Consider the following 24061-nt stretch of genomic DNA (forward strand, 5'->3'; position numbering starts at 1 on the left):
CTTGTGAGAGGGTAGAACAATTTCGTTTAAAGCTAAAAAGATTTGACTTAAATACAATAAATACCAGTAAAATTAACTAATTTTCCAATGTAACAAAAGGAAAAATATTCGTTTCCCTACGCCTCCCCCCTACGAACTATTAGTTTACTTATATATTTTGTAGTTATGAATATTGTTTTATAAGCCATGATTTTAGACAAACTTCTTTATTGTGTGTACTAAGTAGTATATAAATTTGAATTTTTTGAACTGAATTTTCAATTTAGTTCATTTGTTTATCATATTGTGTTTAACTTTGTGTTTCCATTTAAATTATGTTTGTATATATATATATGTATAATTTATCTTAAAGTTTTGAATATAAGTTTATTTTCTTTTTCTCTTTTTGTGTGTCCTGTTTAAGTGGCTCAGGTTTTGATGCCTGAGTCCAACATTGCACAATAAACAATATAATAATAATAATAATAATAAATAAAAAAAAAAGAAAATAGAGTTTTTACTATATCACTTTTTAATTTAGAACCTGAAAACTTAATTTGTCGATTTTTATATAGGTTTGCTTATTTTCTATGTTGCTATAAATATTGAAGTTGTAAGAAAAACTATTAATGATAATAACTAAAGTAAAAATAATATTTCTCAAGATAAAAAAAAATAATAAAGATCTTATGTAAAACCATGATTTTAAGAAATATCTATAAATTATGTAAGATCGCAGTTACGCAAGTAAAAATATACTAGAATTTATAAATTTATATTTAACTTAATAAATCAAACGTATCTTGTGACTTAGCAAGCAACAGCTAATGCAAATTTTAAGTCACAAAAAGTGATAATAAAAAAGAAACTAACGGTTTATTATTTTGTTATGATACAACTTGATTAAATACAGTTTGATAACTAATGATATTTTTTATTTGGTGTAAGAGTGAAACATTGCATGATTTATATTAAAAAGTGAGAAAAAAATGTCATATTATTATTATAAAAGTTGTTCAATGTAGTCATAATTTAGTTTCAACGTTTTTCAAAATAATTAAAACTTTATTAAATATCATATAATTTAAAAGTTTGTATTTAAAAATTGAATTAAAAGCTGAGATAAGTAAGTAAAATAGGTTTAAAAACTATAAGTAAAAATTCTTATATAAATAAAAAGTAAAAAAAAGTACTAACAACAAAACTAAGCATAATTTACAATTAAAACAATATATACATATTACTAACAAAACACTTACTATGTAGTGAATAGTAATTTTTATAGTACTTTCATGGTTCTCCAAATTTTTAAAAAGCTTCTAAACTAATACGTCAAGTTATAGTTTGTTTTGAATTGTTCAATAAAAAGCTGAAACAATAAGTAAAATGGTTTTAAAAGCTAAGAATACAAGTTCTTTTATAAATAGCAAAGTAAAAAGTATAGTACCAACAAAACTAATGTATAAACTAAGTAAAGTTTAGCTTCAAACACTTTAGACTTGTAACATATTAGTAACAAAACAATTAACAACTAGTCAAAATGTATTTTTGTCTTAAGTTTTTAAATCCAGTTTTAATTAATTGCTTAATCATTAAAATCTTACTTCTATTTAAAATTGCTTATTTTATAAAACTCTTTATATTTTATGTTATTTTGTTTAAATAAATAAAAAATAAAACGTTAATATCTATTATTACACATTGTACAATTTTCTTTGAGATATGAATTGTTCCAACAAATTCGTCACATGAGTATCGACTTTTTAGAAATTCTTCACCAAAAGACTGTGGCTTATTACGTAGTTTTTGTTTGTTGTCATATACAATAGGTTAAGCTTCTTATATAAGATAAATAATATGTAAGTATTTTTATTACTAATTGTTTTTTGTCTTTAGAAAAAAATAGTTACGTCATTCATGTTTTAGGACAAAGATTTTTTATTTAAGTTAAAAATTAAAATTTTCTCATTAAAGTTGTCATCATTTCTACATTTCTTTTTAAAAAAATAGTTCTAAATTAACAAGGTTGCTATGCGGAATAAATTACAACATGCAATTGCACCAGACTATTGAAACGTATGGTTTGAAACATATTTTTTTTAATATTTAAAAACTACAATGATTAATCAAGCACTTTAAGCTTTAGAAATTAAATTAACATTTTAAGAATATTCGTGACGTCACCTAGCTATATACTATTAACTCGATAATATTAAATCCAAGCTTATTAGTAAAAATATGTCATGGAAACTTTTTTAACACACTAGTTGATTATGTTTTATAAAAACTTAATTCAAGTATAAAATGTTCTTAAATCGAAATAACTTCAAGCAGAATTTTCAATTTCTACTAAACAACACATTTAAAAAATAAAGCAACTGTCAAAAACAAATATAAGTCTGTTAGAAGACTACATCAAATAATTTTAAAAACTTTTATATAGTTACAGCACATACACTTGTAGATGTTTTAGATTTTTTTATTAAACTAGTTTATTCAAAGTATTCATAAAATGAAATTGCTGTTTATTTTAAAATAAAACTGTACTTGCTAGGCGGAGTTATTAATTTAACTAAATAATAAACTGAAGCTGAAGGTTGTTTAAAGACTAGTTAAAACTTTTTTTGTTAAGTTTTATTTAATTAAATGATTGTACTAATGTTTCGTTTAGTTTTAGTATGTCAAAATTAGATACTATTTTTTTACGACTCAATTGATAACTTATATTTAATCATGTATTTTTAACAATAGTTCAATGCCTAAATGTTTTAACAAAAGGCAACGAATAAAATACAACTAAAACAATAATTATCTAGATTAAATTATTTTTAAATTGTTTATTTATCTATCATTTGTATAAGAAAAATGTGTTTTTATCAAATAAACACAGTTTGAAAAAAAAAACTAAAAAATTAAATCTTCAATCAAGTATTACAAGGTATAATATTACAAAGCTAATATTCACCTGCTATCAATAAATTCATAAGTTGAGATTTTATAAAATCTATAAAGATACAAAACTTATAAAGAAAATATAGCTACAAAACAACTGTTTAACATATAACAAACTATTTAGAAAGATTTAGCAATTAGTTCAGATTGCTATGACGCAAGTCACACATCTTGCAAATATTTGATTAATATTTTACTATATAAATCAATCGCTTATTGTGTTGAAGCGTGTTACATCGTAGGCTAATTTTAAAACAAGAAGAAGAACCTTTTAAAGAATAAAGTTTTTCAGAAGGTTTTTTTCTATCTTTAAATTTATTAAATGTAGTCATTAATTAATTTTCATAGTTTTTCAAGCTATGAAAAGGCTTCTAAATTAAGAGGTAAGTTTATAGATTGATTTTAAAAGTTCAATAAAAGGCTAAAATAAAAGTATTATATGGTTATAGAAACTAGGAATACAAAGTAAACAGTATACCTAGAAAAAAACTAATATAACATCTAAGTTAAGTTCAGCATTCAAACACTACACATTTTTAAAACATACACTTAATGACTATTTAAAATTTCATAATGTTTAAGTTTGCAATTGCCATTTTAGTTTATTGCTTATTCATTAAAAGTTTTATTATAATTTAACACAGCTTCATCTATAAAGGTTTTTCAAGATTTTAAGGTTATCAAAGGGTATTTTTTAAAGATTTTACAATTATCGTGATGTAATATAGTTTTTTTTCTTTTGATGTGCATTTTTACTTTCGTTTTATACTAACAGTTTTGATGTCAACTCAATGTATTTTAATTTTGTTTATAATTCTAAATTTGTTTTTAAAGACTTTTTTTTATATCTTCTGATGACGTGAGGTTATATTACCCGCATAAGTTTAAAAGTTTTATGTATAATAGAAAAGATAGTAAGATAACATTTGCAATTTTATATAATTTTGTACCACTAGTATGTGGATAATTATAAATTTAAATTTTGAAACTAAAGAGTATTGACTATTTGATTAAATGCACTTTTAAATAATATTTCAAGTTAGTTTATGGAACTAAAATAGTTGGTGTGAATACTTATAAACCATTAAAAAGTTTGAATGTTTTAAAAATGAAAGTTTATTAGTATATTATTGTTATTATTGGAGTTTATTGTGCGAAGATGGACTCGGGCAATAAAATCTGAGCCGCTCAAACAATAAATACGAAAAAAGAAACAAACAAATTACATTCAATGAAAATTAAAATCTAAACTTAACATAGTAAAAAATTACAAAAAAATAGTCCTGTATGATAAATAATAACTTAGTATGCACAAAACCAAAACGAAACAAATTCTCATATAAAATCTTATGCATAGACTATAAAACATTACACATTTACAAAAATTATATATAACAAATTATAATATGTAAGGGGAAAGGCGTAGGGAAGAAAAATTATTCTTATTGATACTAATATTTTACAATGAATTTATATTCGTTAGTCACTGTATTTTACTTGTGTTTATATCTTTTTAATCGATTTTTTTAGTTTTAATACGAAATTGTTCCTACCTCCCACACAAAACCACATCCTGCGGTAACCTATTCCACATATTTATTGTTCTGCAGAAAAAAAGAGTTTTTCCATTGACTGTTATTAAAATTATATTTACATTATATTTTTTTATCATTTCCTCTCAATTTATAATTGGTCTGAGAAAAAACAAAAAACTGATGAAAAATTCTTTATATTTACGATTAACAATTTTAAAAAGTGTTATCAAGTCAAACTACCATCTTCTATACTCTAGAGACTCCAATCTGAGTTTCACCAATCTTTCTTTGTATGAGGTATTTGAAATGTTGCATCTGATACAAACAAAACGAGTAAAATTTCTTTGCAGATTCTCAATCCTAATAATGTCTTTTTTTAGATAGGGTGAACATATTGGGGTATTGTATTCGAGTTTAGGGAAAACGTAGATTTTAAATAATTTAGTAAAAATACTAGCAGAACTGGTCTTAAAACTTTGAAGTATTTGATATGATGAGTTTTGAGCAATTTTTATAAATATTTTACATGTTCGTTCCATTTTAGATTTTCAGATATATGTATTTCTAAGTCTTTAAAAAAGTTTACTGCTGGTATTTTAGTTTTATTAATTTAAAGTTTAAGGGAAGGGTTTATTTTTTTTGATGGTTAGAACTTGGATTTTTTTTTGGATTTAAATCAAGTTTTCTTGAGTTTAGCCATTCGTGAATATTATTAAATGTTATTTGTAAAGAAGTTTCTGACCTGCTAAATACTTTTGCGTCATCTGCAAATAGACTTATTTCGCTTTGAATGTGAGTATGAAAAGTAATATCGTTGATGTACATTAAAAAGAGAAGAGGACCAATGACTCCACCTTGTGGTACTCCACTGTGAATTTTTAGAGGATCTGATAATGTGTAATTAATGAGTACACTTTGTGTCCTACAATAAAAAAAATTGCCTAACCAATTCACCAAGTTATCATCAAAACCATATTGAGTCATAATTTTTAATAATCTTATGTGTGACACAGAGTCAAAAGCTTTTTAGATGTCAGTATAGACCATTGTGACTGATTCATTGTTCAAGTAAGTTATTAGCCAAGTTTGTAAACATGTTAATAGTTGAATTCCTGATAATCGGTGGGTAACAAAGCCAAATTGTTTTGGTGTTAATAAATTAAAGTCGAAGAAGTGGTTAAAAATTTTTTGAGAAAAAATGTGTTTAAAAATTCGGGAAAACGTACTGGTTAAGAATATTGCCCAATAATTTGATGTGTCGTGTCTGATACCTTTTTGTATACTGGAATTACATAAGATGTTTTCCATTGTTTAAGTATTTCTGACAATGCTAGGGAGCAATTAAAAATTAATAATAAAAGAAAAACTAATGATGGAATAGCATGCTTAATAAAATAAGGTGGAGTTTTATCTGGCGTTCTGATAATCTTAACTTAAAGGTGCTTCGTCGATGTGTTAATATCTTCAGAACTTATAATAAAACTTTTCATTTTACTGCATTTTTTTAGGTTGCTTTAATCTTTGATGATTTTGATCTTGCTTAAATACATTTTGAAAATTTTTATTGAAGAGTGTCGCTCTTTCAAAATCTGAAACTACTGCTATGTTTAAAAAAAAATGTCTATTTCTTTACTTTTTACAAATATTTTAAAATACGAATAAACATTTAAAATTTACGTTTTTTACTTAGTTTCAACTAAAGTCTTAATTAAAAAGCTTAAACTAAATTAAATAACTACGAAACTAATCTGTTTTATATGCTTAAATATATGCATTGGCACGTTTTATGTTTAATTAAAATTCTATTTTAAATGTAACTTTCTTATTTTTAGTAATTATTTATTTAAGATATTTAAATAAATTTACGAGATAATCTAAGTGACATCACTAAACTCCAATAATTAGTAACAGAATTAATACAGTTTATTCATAAAGAATTCCAAGAGTAAGTTTATATAAATATTGTATTTAAAAAGCACATTAGTTTATTTTTTGATCAAGTTTTTTGGTACATTCTTCATTAACATTACATTTATGATTATTTTAGATTTCCTTGTTGTTAAGAATGAATAAATATATTTTTACTTACAGAATATTTAACATAAAAGGTATGACAAAATCGTAGTAGCAATAATAAAAACCTTTATTATTTTTAACTATAACAATAAATTTTTCTCAGTTTCCTGAGCACTTAAACGACTTAATTTTCTAACATAAGGCAAATAGTAATAAAAATACTAACAAATCTATTAATCAAGCTTGATTTTTTTTTCTAAATTCTAATTTTCTTTAAAGTTATTGTTCGTTAAAAAAATAAAAAACAATGTTTACTTTAAGCAAATAAAAATTATAAAAGAACTTGAAAGTTTAAAATACTACTTTTTAAACAATTTTACTTGGTAATATTATCTTAAAGTATATATTTTAACTGCTTGAAAAACTAGTAGAGCTTTCAACAAAGTTATAATTTTATTGTAAGCAAATACAAAGATATGAAATACAAATTATTTAGAATTTCGTACTATAAAAAAAAAAATAATATTAAGACTCTGAGATATTTTGAAATTTTGTAAGATCTCAATGACACAAGAGATACATCCCACAAGTAGTTGATTTATCTTATAGTTTATAATTTAATCGCTTATTGATTATATGCTAGCCATGACTAAGATTAATTTTAAGTCACTAGAATTGACTAATCAAAACGTTTATTTATTTTACAGAGAATGTTTTTTTATGGAAAGCTTAAGCAATATAATTCATATATCAATAAAAAGCAAGCAATATTATAGCAATAAAACTAATAAATATGGTAAGTAAAGTTTAACATTCTAAAGTAAAGTACTATACATTTGTAACACACTATTAAAATAACACTTAACAAGTAGTCAAGTCTTCTTAATAAATTAAGTTTGCGATTCCCGTTTTAAGATTATAACCAATCAAGGCAACAAAACTTATTAAATTGTTAAGGCATGTTTAATCACATTTAGAAAATAAAGTAAATAGCTTAAACCTTACATTTCAAGCGCTTAAAAATGAAGTTTTATAACAATTCTAATAAAAAAGTTATAATCATTTATGGTGCATCAAATATATTAGATCAACAAAACAAACGCAATTAAAAAAATTTGTTACACATTTTATAATGCATTATAACCTGTTTAATTTACTTGAGAAAAACAATTTTACAGTTTTGTGTACTTTAAACATTTATTAAAAAAAAAGTTCAATCTTATTTTGAAACAAAAGAACATAAAAAAACTAACCTAGTAATTAGGTTTAACATAATAAAATTAAAACAAAGATCAAGTTAAATGGTAAATTAACTACTTTATTTTAAAATTTTACATTCTGAGCAATATACTTTATACAAAATCTTTAAGCTTTTTAACTAGTTTGGATCAAATATTTTCAATAACTCTAACAAGTTTAAGCTTTATTTAAACTACCTTTACTTATTGTAGTACTAAAAATAGCTAACGTTGTCTTTTAATTGTAAAAAACAATATGTTTATTTGATAGAACTATCTAAACAAAGAAAAACAGCTAATTTTTGTTTAAGGATATTTTTATTTTTACACATTGCAATCGAAAAATTTTTAGACCATCAAATTTGGGGTCAAAATTCAAAACCATACTAAAATAGTTTTTTATAGAAGGGTTTGTAAAATATAAGAAAATAAATTTACTTAATTTACGAAAATCATATTTTTTTATATTAAATGATTAATAAGTTTTAAATCAATTGTATATAATATTATAAAATTAGTGTAAAAAATTAACTTTAAAAACGAATTGGAACAAGCTTCGTATTTTATAAGTCAAATATATGTTGAATAAGTTTGATTTTTAGCAACAAATAAGTAACTTCAACAAAAATTTAAACAGCAAGTTTAATAGTTTCTTAATGACGTCGCTTATTATTACCAATAACTTTATTATTTATCTTTATATATTTTTTTATTAAGCATTGCAACTTTTTTTTTATTATACTCAGAAAATGCTTAGCCAACAAACGTGGCAATATTTTTAATAATGTTGTTTAAAATGTTTCAAATCAATATAACTAACTTACGTTTCTTAACATAACTCAATAATCAAAACATTGTAAGTAAAAACTTAATAAATGTAATGTTTGAATATTTTTGAAATAATCTAATACAAAAAATAAGTTTAATAAGTTCCTTTACCAATTAATTTAAAACATACGTTAAGTTTAAAACAAAAAACTTAAATTAAACTAAATAACTTTGAAACTAAACTGTTTTGTATGCTAATTCACATGAATTGTTTTCACATTTTTATGGCTAAAATTCTAGTTCAACACAAAAACAGAATTATTTAAATTTTTTATATTATATATTTAAGAGAGTTAAAAAGTTTTCTGGGTAAATCTAAATGACTTCACTAATCGTTAATAAACAGAACAAATACCATTATTTAAAATTTTTTTATAACTAACTTAGTTGTTTAAAAACATTTTCTTTACTTTTAATCATGCTTTTTGGCTTATAAAAATAGTATTTGTGTTTCTTACAAATTTTGTCTGCTAGTTAGAAATTCAATTGAATTTTAGTTTCAGTTAAAAAATTTTCTACATTAATTGTTTTAAGATATGTAAAATGTCTTTGTAAAATCATGTGAGTAACATTTTAATATTTTATTTTAAATGTTAGAATAAAGTGATTTTTCAAACTCATAAAAAAAATTTCATAAAAAAAAGATTTTATTTAAGTTTATGTAAAGCACACCAGATTTAAATACTTTTATGTCGTCATAGCTTTTAAACCCTAGTAACTAATTCGTAATTTAATAATATATAAGTATAATTATGCGTTAATGTGCCTATTACGTTTTCGCAATATTTTTACCACAACAATTTTGTGGCTAACTTTTTTTTATTTCAAAACTATTAAAAACTTCTTAAATGATAGCTATATTATAATTAGTTTTAATAAGCTTAAATCTAAAAAAATAAAAGTAAATAACATATGTTTATAGATGTTTTTATATTGATTTAGTTTACCAAAACCATATTTATTTAAAATTTTATAGAAAGTTAGTGTTAAGTTTAAAACTGTAGTTTAAAACCAATATACTTAGTTACACTAATAGTCTTATTTATAAAGCTTGAATTAAAGTAAACAACTTCAAAACTTTTTTATATGCTAAGTCAAATGTTTTATTTCCACATTTTTGTGGTTAAAATTCAATTTTCCCCTAACAACAGAAATTTTTAAGATTTTTCATTAATATATTTAAGAGATTTAAAACGTTTTCTTGGTAAATCTAAATTACTTCACTAATCGTTGATAGATTAAACATAACAAATATAACTTATTTACAAATTATCTTATCGAATTAACTAAACTCTGTTGTTTAAAAAAACATTTGCTCTACTTTTTTATGTTTTTTGTACATACTTATAACAATTATATTTTTGTTTCTAATAATTTTTGTCTATTACTTAAACTTTTTTATTAAATCAAAAAATATTTTACATAAATTGTGGTAAGTCATATAAAGAGTCTTTGTAAAATTATGTAATTAACTTTTTGATCTAACTCGATTTTTTTCATTTATCCTAAACATGAAAATAAAATTAATAATGCGTTGTTGAGAACCGTGTTATTTTAATACTCTTTAAAAAACTTCCACATAATAAAAATTTTATTTAAGTTTATCTAAAGCACACTAAATTTAAAACTTATATATCGTCAAAGCGTTTTAATCCGTAACATTTTTTTTGTTAATTATCAATATTTAAAATGTAATTTTGCAAGAATATAATACTTTATTACCAAAATACCACAACAATTTTGTGGCTAACATTTTTTTTAAATACTGTAAAAAAGCTTTTAAAGCGATAGATAAACTCATAATTAATTTTAATCAGTTCAATTAAAAGCTGAAATAAATAAGTAAAATGGCTACAATAAATAAGAATACTAAGTATAGAATTTACTAACAAAAAAAAAGCCGTTATATTTTATTTTTTACTAATAGCCTTGATATAATCTCATAGTATTACAACTTTTTTATAATTATAAGTTTTTTGTTTTTTAATTTTATTAGAGCTTCTAATGACGTCAGGTAATATTGCCCCGCATATGATTAAATAAAAATTTTGTATTAAAAACGTAATAATAATTACAAAGTTTCACCTGTTTTTTTGTCTTCATTTTGAAATTATTGAGCATTATTTTGTATACTAATAAAACACAATTACTAAATACTAATTAATTAATTTAACTAATAATAAAGGTTAATTCATGTTGACTGAAATAGTTGTCGTGAATACTTGTAAAAAATTCAAAAACTAAAATATCTTTATTATTTAAAAAAACAGAAGTTCTTAAGATTTTAAGTATTAATTTTTTAAATCAAGAAAATATTTAATCTTCTACTGTAGTCCACTATTTTATGTTAAATATTCTCTTCACTACCTACAAATATATTTTTAAATCTTTTGTTTGTACCTATTTATTTTTTTTAATTAGATAGTCACTGATAGGACACTAACCTTAATTTTCATATGTGTATGACTAAATGACCGAAATGATTTTTGCGTGCACCAAATCTTTAGACCAAACTTTTTGAACAATTTTTGTCGTTTAATGTACAACACTAGTTATGTTGTTAAGCTGACAATTTTGTTATAACATATTTACGTTTTCTTATAATTCAACTAATTCTTTAAACTTACTTTAGAAGGTAATAAAAATAGTTTTTTTTTTACTTAAAACTTTTTAAATATTTTCATGGTTGGATGGTGGCCATTTTATAAAGTCGCAATTGTACAAAAAATTAATAATAATTTTCTTAGCTTGATAAACAAATAACATGTTTAAAAAACTTTAATTAAATCTTATAAATGGTAGAAGTTTATATATCATGAGTGTTTAAAACAATTAGAGTGGTTCGAACATTTGTTTTGCATATAAGTTTAACCTGAGTCGCCCAAAACGTTATAGCAAAACCTTAACTTTTGATAAATAACGGTATTAAGTAATTTTTATAGATACGTCAGAAAAAAATACTTACAAACTTAACATTATTTTTATAGGATATAAACAGCTAAAGTTTTATATTATTTGTATGTTTAATGAAACAAAAAACTCTTTATGATTTCTCTCACATAATTTTTATATTATACCTATAAATAAACTTCAGTTAGTAAAAACAATTATTTAAGTTTTGTTAAAGCAAAAGCACGTTTTAAACTTTTCAAGTTTTTATTAACTTCTTTTTACTTTTCACAACATAAAGACTAAGATTTTTACTAATCTTTATTTAATCTTTATGCACAAATAAAATGAAATAAATAAATTATGGCTTTAAATTTCTTTTTAAATCTTTTTATCACTTTATGTTTTTTATACATAAACTGTTCACTAGCAATTAAAAGTTGTATAGCTATCTATATCATGAACACTCACAAAACAAACAAGCTATATAAATATTTAAAAATAAAAAAATTGGAACGTCATTAAAAAAAAAATAGTTTGCCACTGATTTTTATCTGAAAACGTTTGTTAAAGTTTTTATATTTTTATATACTTGTATTTAATATATTTAAACTACTCACTTAAAATTTAGAAAAGTATACTTTGAGTATTAACTTTGTCATAGTTTATATAGTTTAAGTTGTCTTTGTAGCATTCAAATTTTTCTACTTATTTTACGAGGATTATGAATATTAAGCATTTGTTTTACAATGAATTTACAAGGTAGTCATATAAGACATGTTTGTGTAACTTGTGGGAAATACTTTTTATTAAAGTCAGCATTGGTTAGACATAAAAAAATTCATACTGGTGTAAAACCTTACAGTTGTGATGTTTGTGATAAGTTTTACACAAAAAGGTAATTTGAAAAGACATCAGCTTACTCATTCTGGTTTGAAGATCTATGAACGTCATGTTTGTAAAAAATGTTTAGATGTAATGTAAAGAAGTATTTTAAAACAACATGCTATAGTTCACACTGATAATAACCTTTCAAATGTTAACAATGTGATAAACGTTTTACTGTAAAGTCAAGTTTGAATACCCACATGTTGATACATAGTGGTAGGAAAGATTTTCAATGTGAAGTTTGTCAGAAGAAGTTTGTTCTTAAAAGTCATGTAAAACAGCATATGTTTACTCATACTAAAGAAAAGCCTTACGAATGTAAAATTTGCAAGAAGAAGTTTTCACAAAAATCAAATTTAAACGGTCATAAAAGAATTCATACTGGGGATAGACCTTTAGGATGTGATGTTTGTCATCAAAGATTTTCTGCTAGATCAATTAGAAACAGACATCCAAGAATTCATAAACAATGAGAAAGAAAACTGGAATATTATGACTTAAAACTTATATAATAATGAGTATATTGTATAAAAGTTTGTAACATATTTAAAGTATTATAAATTGCGGTTTTATATTTTATTTTGTGAGCTTGTATATGGTTTATATTGGCTAAGTTTAAATAGATATATTAACTTGGTTTTTAAAACTTTTATGTAAACAAAACTAAAGAATTTTTTCAAAGTAGTAATCCCTTTATTTTTTGTTTAGTTTTGTGTAAGACAAAATTGAACTTGTTTAGAAATTATTTATCAGTAATACTTTTAAATCATAATAATTTTTTATATATTCGTTTTTAGCTAGTGCTATTTTAAATAAACAATAATATGCCTTTGTGGTCAATGTGTTAAACTATTGTAGAAGTAAAGGTGTCAATAAATAGTATAAAATAATTTCATTTCGTGTTCTTTATAATTATGTTTTAATCTTATATTTTTATTGTTTTCATTCCTTTTAAATAGTCTATTTAAATTCTCTACATATAGACTAGTATTTTGTTCTTTTTCTAATAGAATAAATCTCTAAGCTAACAAACTGATTTAATTAAATTTAATCAAATTAATTTAAATCTGCAATAACAAACTGAAACTAAATCTTAACAAAACCATAGGTATGTTGATGACTGATTTGTTTTAGTTAGAAGCGAGAAAATTATGCATGAAACTTTTAATATTTTGAATAAAGTTAATGATTCTATAAGTTTACAATAGAAAAAGAAAACAATGATGAACTTGCACTTTTAGCGCACAAGTTATACGGAAAGAAATAGATCTTTAGATTCGGTGTACAGAGAGAAACCATTTACAAAATGTTATTTAAATTTCAATCAAAATGTTTTTTAAAAAGGAAGGTAAATCTATTAAAACTTAGTTTAATTTTCAATCAGTTGCATAACAAAAACAGTTTACAACAAGAGTAATTTAAGAGGAAATTCATTTAAATATTAAAAATTTAGATATAATAAAGACAATAGGACCGGAAGAATATGTAGTTACTTAAAAAGTTCTAAACATCTATAAAAGCTTAGAGATATTAGAAAAGTAAATTATAGAATTAATAAGAAATACTTATTATGCAACATACCCCAGAATTATTTTCACTTTTAAGCCACTATTAACAACATTACGTAAGTATTCAGTATCAAACTTAAATAAGAATATGGTAATCTACAAATACAGCTGCTGTTGTACAGCAAGCTATATTGGATTAACGACAAGACATCTAACGAAAAGAGTAAAAGAGCATGTACAAAAAATGTAGAGAATTTTTGCTTATCAGATAGATAAGATGATATCTCGGTCAAGGTTATCTACGCATCTAAACGTTCATCTACTGCAGAACATTTAGTTGATAATTCAACTTGTGTAAACATTTCTAATATAAATAGATTTAAAATTATTAATACTTGTAGTAATGTTTTCGAAATTTTTCAATTAAAAGCAATTTGTATTTTGTTAAGAAAACTTGTTTTATGTATCAAAAGATTTTGACTATACTGTTTCTTTATTTTCTCAACTTTTTATAAAGATTGTTTTCATTTTACTTATGTTTAATTTTACTGTAGTTCAATTGTAGCGTAAATGAACTTATTTGATTTTAGTTGTTACTCTTTGTTTTTGTCTTTTATAAATCTCTTGATTACTTTATGATTACTTGATTACTTGGTTACTATGTGAATTTGTAAAATCTTGTTACTTGTTAGCTTTGTACTCTACTGATGAATTGCTCGAAATATATTTAGTTTTTGTTGTAATTGTTTATCTTGTGTAACTTAATGTATAATTTTAAAATTAAAACAAAATACAGACAGATTAAATATTCTAAACTAATCTATATTGACTGCTAAGCTTATAAAACTAAAAAATAAAAAATAAAAGTTTATAAACACAAAAACAACATATTAGTCAGTTTTGTAAATAAAGCAATAGTAAGTTTTTTAACATTATATTCGTTTAAGCATGAGTTACTTATAAAATACCGTTATTGAATTTTATTTGATTGTAAATAATAAACTTCATCATATAATCATCAACAACAGCATCCAAAAACCCATAATCGGTTTTGGCAATGTCACGACTAAGTACGCATATTTGCGAAGAACTGCTATTATGATTTTAACAAGCGGGATTAAGTACCATGCACTAAAGCAACTGACCAAGATAAGTGTTTATAAATGATTCTGTTAAGAAATTTAAGAAAAATTTAAAGAGGAAAATGACATGATTGTAGAGATACAAGAAAACTATTTATGTTTAAACTAAAACAACTAATTCAAATTAAAAACCATCAGCTAAAGCAAAAAACAAATAATATTATATTAAAAACCACAAAACTAGTTTTTACTATAATAATAGAAAAGTCACATATGTTTTTCTAAAGTAACTTGCAGTTTTATTAAACTTTATTTAATTTTCACTAAGATCACATTAATTGTAAACACCAAACACTTGAACATCATGTATCTTAAATATTTTTTTATTTACGTCACTTAGCTTTACCTACAAATGTATTATTTGCTTTTCTAAATATTTTCATTTTGAATTTTTATAATTAATTATATGTATAGACTGAAATTTTTAGCCCACAGTAGAAGCAATAGTTTTGTTGTTGTTGTTTATAATTACAAATTTAATTTAATTACGTTTTTCACACTAACAACATAACTTATATTAATAATATTGTTACAGAAAACAAAATAACTGTACAGTTTAAACAGTTTTTCTTAGTAACAATTAATTTAAAATAAATTTATTATTTTTACAAGCATGTTAAAATACGATTTGAAAGTTAAAATATACGTAGTTTACTTAGTTTTAACCTAAAGTCTTAATAAAATAACAAGAATTAAACTAAATAACTATATTATTAGACGGTTTTATATGTTAAAATATTAATACTGCAACATTTTGTGTTAAAATTCAATTTCCAACGCAGACACGGAACATTTTCAATTTTCTTAATTCTATATTTAAGAGAACTAAAAAGTATTCAGGTGTAAATCTAAGTGCTTATACTAGTTTATAACAGTAAAAATACAATTTACTTTTAATTAATTTTTATGGTAGTTTTAACTATATAATATCATTTAAAAAACAATTATTTGGTCATGTTTTTTGAAACTTTATATTTTATAATAACTTTGTGTTTATGCTTTAATGTTGTATTCTAATTTCAAATTGGTATTTCTAAATCTAAAAAATTTTAAAAGTATAAAAAAGAGTAAATTAATTTTAAGTATTTTATACTGATTTTTATACTGAGTTTAAAAACAAAAGCTAAAAACTAAAGCTTTATGTTTGGAAATGCTCATATACTCAACATTTGACTTGCACCTAAAATACTTTTTTCTACTTTATTTTGGTAATTATGCATAGAAAAAAGAAAGTTACCAAAATTAAATTAAATTATATCTAAAATAAGGTGAAGTAAAGTAATTTAATATTTAATAAGAGTAAAATGAAGTAAATAAATCATATCAAAATGTAAATCATATGTTAAAAAATATTGTTGCCATTATATTCTTAAAGTGATAAACTTTAATTTAATTTTTATGCATAAATAAAAGTAAATTTGAAAGTTGTTGGTCACATTAAGATAAATTATTTCTACAAGATAAATGTGGTTTATATGTAACTTGTTTTCTATTGAAACATAATAAATATAATTAGTAGAGTTATTTTTATAAAGAATATCTCCAAAATAAATAAATCTATTGTATCAACCATTGTTAAAAAATTGTTTGTTAAATACTTTGTATAAGTTATGTTTTGGTAATGATATTCATGAGAAAACGTACGTTTAAATTATTTATTTTATTTGAATCGTTTATTATTTAATAGTTTTTAAAATAATTGAAATAATTAAAACTAGCATTAGTGTAGTATAAACAAGGAGTAGAGAGATTTTTAAAAATCGCCACTATTATTAACAAAAAAAGTTGCTCTCGGGTTACATTTAGTAGAAGAAAGTCTTTGCAAGCCGCAGTTTTTCTGAAAATTTCTAATAATCAATAACAAACAGTATAATAAGTTAAAAATCTGGTATAATAAGCAATAAAAGATCATCACTGATAAGCTCATACAATGTTTAAATTTTTTACTTTTGTTTGCATTTTTAAGAAGCATGTTTATATCATAAATTTACCTTGCGAGCCGCAAGTTTTAGAATAGAGGAAATTTTCGAAACAATATATAATGCATAAAACATGTTGTTTTAGTTTCTACAGTTTGATTAAAAGTAATATATTAAAATTTGTTAGCCTTGCTGAGGGTTTAAATTAATAAAAAGTGTTAAAAGTTAAGAAGTTTAAATGAATTTAGAAAGTAAAATGGCATAATACAGAAATCACAAAGAAGTTTTTATGTTTAAAATCAAAATATAAAGAAAATACAAACCAACGGCTAAAAAAAAGTAGTTTTTACCAACTACAATACTGTTTTTTGACAACCTTAGTAAACAACTACCAATATTTTTTAAATTAACTAGCGACATAAAAAACTCTGTTTTAGCTGCAATAAACTAACTTCAAAAACCAGCTGTCAAAGCTTAAAAAATTGAATATCATATTTATCAAAAAGTCTCTTAATAACGTCATTTTAATTAACCTGCAAATTTATCATTTTTATTTGTAAATATGTTTAATTGGGATAGCAGGATTCCAACTAGAGCATCATATATAAATATTTTAAGCCCACATATGTGGCAATAATTTATAATTATTTTTTATGATATGTTATTAATGAAATCAATGTTTATAACTTATCGACTTTACGTAAACAAGGTAACCTATAATTGATTATTGTAACTAAAAACTAAATAACTGTAGTGTTTAAATAGATTTCACAATAATAAATTATTTAGGGTATATTCTAGTAACTTACAACTAAGTAGAAACAAGACATAACAATTATTAACATATATGTACTCGTTTACAATTTAAGTCCTAAATTTTTTTTAACTAAACTTAATAAAAACGAAACAAATTTATTTTATATTCTGAAAAATTTATATTGCCACGTTTTTTTGTTTATAATTCAAGCTCAAGCTTAGACACAAAACTTTGTAAATTTTCTAAATTTTGTATTTAATTTAAAAAGTTTTCCGGGTAAATCTAAGTCATGTCATTACTAACAGAAAAAATATAGTTCATTTAAAAGTCAATTTAATTAAATCATGTTGTTTAGGAAAATTTAAGTATAAACACCTCCTTGTAGAAATATTACTAATTTTATACATTATATCTACAACATTGTGCTTTAATTAAATTATGACTTAATATTTAATTGTGGTTACACAATAAACAGTAAATAAAAAAGTTTTATTATTTAGTGATAGGCATTTTCTCAACTTTAAAACTTATATTAAATTATGTTAATTTATTTTTCCATTTACTAATGATTACTGTTTTCGAAATTATTTAAAATAGATATAGTGTTTTTTTTATAGAAGTTTGCTCGATTATAAAATTTAATGTACTTTTTTGAAGAATAAGTTTAAGAATAAACTTAGTTGACAAAAAATGTAATTATGAACATTTTGCTTAACTTTGGTTTTGCGACCTTCTAAAAAATATTTAACTATGAGATTAAAAGAATTAGTTTTAAATTCAAACAAAAGATAATTTTATTATCTTTTAAGTGCTTTAACGATGGATAGTAGGTTTATGTAATATCACATTATAGCTAAATATTTTCTTAACAAAAAACAAATACTGTATAGTTACACAAATCAAAATATATTTTAAAGTATATATTAAACGTTTTTGAAAACAACATGTGACATCACATTTATAATAATATAAAAATATATAAAACAAATATTAAGTCTATCTAAAAATTGGAAAAAATAATTTATGTTCTGAGACTTAATTTTTATGCATACCCATATTTATTTCATTATGGTTGATTGAAACGAACCTAGTTAAATTTAATAAAGTTTTACTTAAAGAAGACAATTAGAAAGATTTTAAGTTTTAATTTGTGAAATGAACTATAATAATAAACCTTTTTTTTTTCTAATGAAAATTAATAGTTAACTTAGTGCAGAAAACCATAAAACTCCCATTAAAACAATCCTTGTCATTTTCTTGAATAAATATAATAAAGTTTTTACTTAAACATTGCAATATAAAAAAAAGATCACAATGACGCAATTAAACTTATCCGACAATTTTTTATTTATTTTCATTTATTTATACATAAGAGGCTGAGCAGGAAACTTTAAAAAAATTTTGCGTTACAAAATGTGACTAATAAAAAAGTATTAGCACTTAACTGAATATCATTATATAAAAGTGTATGATTTTAATGTTTAAATCATTTAAAAAAATTGTAACATACTAAATCAAAATTATTTTTTTGATAAGTAACAGCATGTTTTAAAACCTTTATTTAAATTAATTCAATTCAAAAGCCGCACTTTTTTAGTCTAAAATACAAAAGCACAAAGTAAATCATTTTAAGTTATTTATTAAAAGTGTTTAGAATAATAAGTATAAAACCACAGCTGTAAGTTTAAAATAAAGTATTTAAATAATGAACGCTAAGTAGTAGTATACAAAAATTTTTCTTTAAACCTTTTTGCTATGAACAAAATTAATTTACTGTTAAGTTAATAAGAAGAATACAAATAGATTGTTACTTGTTTGTTTCAAGTAACTATTTATAATAAACTTTAAAAAGAAAAAGACTTGCGTGATAAATAAAGTTTGTATAAAACTCATGTATTTTAAAACTTATTTTGAATTAATATTAGCCACATAGTTGTAGCCTAAAATACTTGAGAAAACTTGCTTCATTGAAATATTGAAACAACTAGTTTTTAATATTGAATATAAATTACAGATTATTAGAGAAAATAAAATGACGATTTTCCTTACATAAATAGTATAGCAGTAGTTAAATTTTTAAAGTGAATTTAAAATTAAGTATAATTGTTGAAAATTCAGCATGTTTTAAAACAATTTTTTTAATGCGAAATAAAAATTTATGTTTTACAAATATTATATTACCAAACTTGAACTAACTTTGCTTACCATTTCTATTCAATAGTTTTCAATATGCTAAAAATAACTGTAATAAATTAACTTTTTATATGTTTATATTAGAAGGTTAAGTCTTCGTCGATAATTTATTTCATTTCGAATTATAATTATTAAACTTAATCTTAATTTAAATTTCTGTACTAACATAATAAATACTAAATAGTTTCTAAGGTATATATACGTAGTTTACAAATTAAAATCAAATGCTTACGTTATAACATTTTTATAATAATTATTTAAATTAAGCTTACAATTTTTAAAAAACTAATCCAAAAATTTAAGTAAGGGAAGTACACAATAGTATTAAAGCCATAAGGCTGATAATGATTGCAATATCAAAAAAATCTAACATGTTTACAAAATTAACATATACATAAATTTTGTCTAACTTTACGTTGACAATAAGTTAACTGTTTTATACCAACCTGCTAGAAAATTAAACAATAAAATTACCATGCATATATTTGTATTTCTGAATTAAAAACTAAATAAATAAAAGTATATAAATGATGAAACAGTAAAACTATAAAATTTTAATACAACAAATTGTATTGGAGTACTAACTTATTTAATTAAATTTATAAATAAAGTATAAATTTAATTTAATAGCCTATTGACAAGTTTAAAAAAGTTTGCTATCAATTAGTTGAAAGATTTTTCTGATTTCACTGCTAGAAATTTAAATAAAAAAAAGCAATTATAAATATACTTATAAACAAGATTATAAACTTCAAAAGTAATTTGATAAAAAAGTACTAAAACCTTGATAAAAGTCTTGTTCTGTCAACATTGTTTAAATGTATTTTATAGTTAAATTACATCAAAAAATGTTTACTCTACAGTCTACTTAAAGACGTCATGTTGCATTTATATAAAAACTTTGCAATTTTAAAAAAAAATTAAACAAAAATAATCGTCCTTCGTATTCGTTTATCAACTATAGTGCTAATTTTACCATACATTAGTGCAGGGGTCGGCAGGCAGTTGGTGGTCGCGGGCCAAATTTCAAGTTTCCAAAGTCTTCGCGGGCCGCAGTTTTAGTTTTAGTGACATTCCAATAATCTTATGGTTTTAGTTTTAGTCACACTAGAGAAAATTTTTATTTTTATTCACCTTATTATTTTAAATGACTTTTAGCTATACATAGTAAGCCTATTTAAATTAATATTGATTATGATTCACATTGACTAATATACTTTAATAAATATGTACTAATATTGTTAATAAAGTATGTACTTTCATAAGCACTTAATAAGTTAAACTTAATACTTTTTTAATTTTACTTACAATATATCTCTATAAAAACCTAACTTGTAAGACAATTTATGGGTTACTTTTATACATTTGTTACATTATCAACACTTTTTCATATTTCTAAGAATATTTACTTCGAAAAAAGTTTTTGCGAGTTAAATAATTTACACTCATTTAGAAATTTAGTAATTAGTTAACATAATAAAATTAATACCTGTTTGTATTCAGAAAGCTAAAACAAATGATTTAACATAATTTATTCTCAAATACATTAATAATTAAATATTTTATTAGTAATTAGACTTTTACATGGTTTCCACTAAAAAAGCAAAAATGTCTGAGATGCATCAAACCAGCTTCAATGTATTAAAATTTTAAAAAGCTAATAAATAGTTGTTAATCAAGCTTAAATACCTAGTTAAAATATCATCATTATCAAAAAGTACACAAAGTGTAAAAAACACAAAAAAATGCAATTAGTAAACTACACAACAGTTATAAAAACTATTCTGAGAATTGGAAGATTTCTTTAAAGTGTTTGAAATAAAAGCTTCACACACACCTGAGCTTTTAAAATAGCCTGTTTGTGTAGCAACCCAGTTAATATATAGTTCACTACATAAAGAAATAACAAAGATTATTAACAGTAAATAAATTACATGCCAAAAATATATAAGTCAGCTGGAATGGACAATTAAGTTTCTTAAACAAGTTTTACAAAAGTATAACATTTTATTGAGTCATTAGCAAAGTAGAATTTTTTTTTTATTAATCATGTTAGCAATTCTTTATTTGCAATAAGAATATTGTATTTAAAAACATTAATTGTAAAATATAAGACGAGCTACAAGAATAAAAAAGCGTTAGTTAGGAGTTATTGCGAGAAACAATAAAAAAAATCACCAAAGTCATCTTCGACTAAGCACATTATTATCTTCAGTAACTACAGAATAATCAGAAAAAATTGTTAAGGCAAGTAATAAAGTAGCAAAATCTATTACCTAAAACAAGATATCGTTTATAATTGATAACTTTTATAAAGAATTGATGTTGGCGGTAATGAAAAACTTTTGTTTATTTCTTCAATGACAACATGAAGTCGTGTTTAGGAAATGCATTAAGGTTATAAAGTCGCATAAATCCAATTAGGACTTTAATCAAACTGTTAACATGAGAGCACTGATAGAAAAACTATTGCTCATCTGAGAATTTTTATTGGAGATGTTTTTACTAACTTTGACATTTTAGTAGAATATCTTGGTTTAGTTCCAACGCGAAGCACAACAATCGGTGAAATTTTTCAAGTAAAGGTGCAATGTACCAATACGGAGTTTTTGGAAGTACAATTCCTTTTTTTTTTTTGGTATAAAGTTTAATTAAAGTTTAAAAAAATGTCTTATAACATTTATCAACATCAAAAAATACTGTTTAGCTACTATAATATGTTTTTTAATAAAAAAACATTTATTTGGTAATTTTTTTTGAGTCAAATCGAAATTTCATTACTTTTAATGTAAAAATTGTTTGAAATTCCAGGTTTTTTCAAAAATTCTCAAATTTAAGTTTTTTTCTAGAATTTTTAACCGTAAATTCACAAATTCAAAGCTTTTCCGGTATTCAACTTTTTTGGCAACACTGATTGTTCATTCTTTAATGTACACAATGTTATAAATAATATTTTGAATTATATCAGCTGCAAGACTTAAAATTTAACATATATTAAAACTCAAACTAACACTGTGAATTGAGCAAAACATACATCATAAGTTTAATTTGCCACTCTTTCAAGCAAAAAAGCCAGCCTGAGTCAACAAAAACATTCTAAATATTTTTGTATACAAAAAGCAATTCTAGCCAAAAACTTAATTAATGGCTTAGTTGGCCTGAGATTTGAAGTCTTCAAATAGTGATGTGAGGCAATGTTTAGTTGTTTATTTGCTTGAATTTGAACTATTTTAATTAAAAATGTACAAACTTTATAAATTTACAATCCCTATATCTAGTTTATATTAAATAGGTAGCTCCAAAAACAGCAATTGTGTGTATTGATTTGCAAAGCATAAAAATCAACTTAGCTTGAAAAAAACAATGTTTGAATAATGAAAACGTATACCTAACAAAAATTATATTAACTTATGTCATATATATTGTTTTAAATGTGTCTGTACAAATTTAGATATGACATGTATAAATAAAAATGTTAGAAAAGTATGCATAAACTAAACTTAAACTAACTAAAGTATTAAACAAAAAGTGGTTTAAAGTATGAGCATTTTTTAAAGTTGGTGTGCATAGAAAACTTATAAAAATTAAAATGTGTCAAAACAAAAATCAAATGAACCTTATTTCTTATTACTATGTTATTTTAAATGTTATAATATAACATTATTATAACATTTACAAACAAAAAAATTATAAAAGAAACTGAGGTATAAAAAATATTAAAAAAGAATATCTAAGCTATAAAGATATAACACTTTAGTTAATTACTGTGCATTACTTTTGTACAAAATGGAAAATATTTTCATTTAGTTTATTTAATAAATAGGTATTATATAACCAACTTATTAAATCCAAGCACTCTTGACACTCTTTTTTTAGATAATTACTTACTGCTGTAAAAAAGAATTAATTATAAAACTGAGTAACATATCCTGTTAGAACCCTAATCTGTCTTTTTCACATTTTTAAACTAAAGCAGTAATTTGTTGAAATTATTTTATAATGTTATAGAGAGACTTAAAATCAAACTAATCAAATTAAGTCGAATTACCGAAAAATTTAACTAGAAATATAATTTTTCTCAGCGGGCCACATTTACATGCTCGCGGGCCCCAAAATTTTCTTTCGCGGGCCGCATTCCATTTAAAAAAATAACATGCTCGCGGGCCGCAGATTTACCCTTCGCGGGCCGCAATTGGCCCGCGGGCCACAGTTTGCCG

The 24061-nt window shown here is 22.8% G+C and overlaps 1 protein-coding gene across 1 annotated transcript in view; it reads left to right on the forward strand.

Annotated features, from left to right (window-relative positions):
- LOC145832083 (uncharacterized) overlaps nucleotides 1-24061 on the forward strand; it is a 192157-nt gene that overhangs the window by 11710 nt on the left and 156386 nt on the right. Inside the window, exon 2 of the mRNA XM_082939443.1 lies at nucleotides 12508-12688. Coding sequence (XP_082795569.1) covers nucleotides 12508-12688 — 181 coding nt within the window. The remainder of the gene's footprint in view (nucleotides 1-12507; nucleotides 12689-24061) is intronic.

This window comes from Thalia democratica, chromosome 3 (assembly GCF_965202585.1).
Source record: "Thalia democratica chromosome 3, ktThaDemo2.hap1.1, whole genome shotgun sequence".
Taxonomy (NCBI): domain Eukaryota; kingdom Metazoa; phylum Chordata; class Thaliacea; order Salpida; family Salpidae; genus Thalia; species Thalia democratica.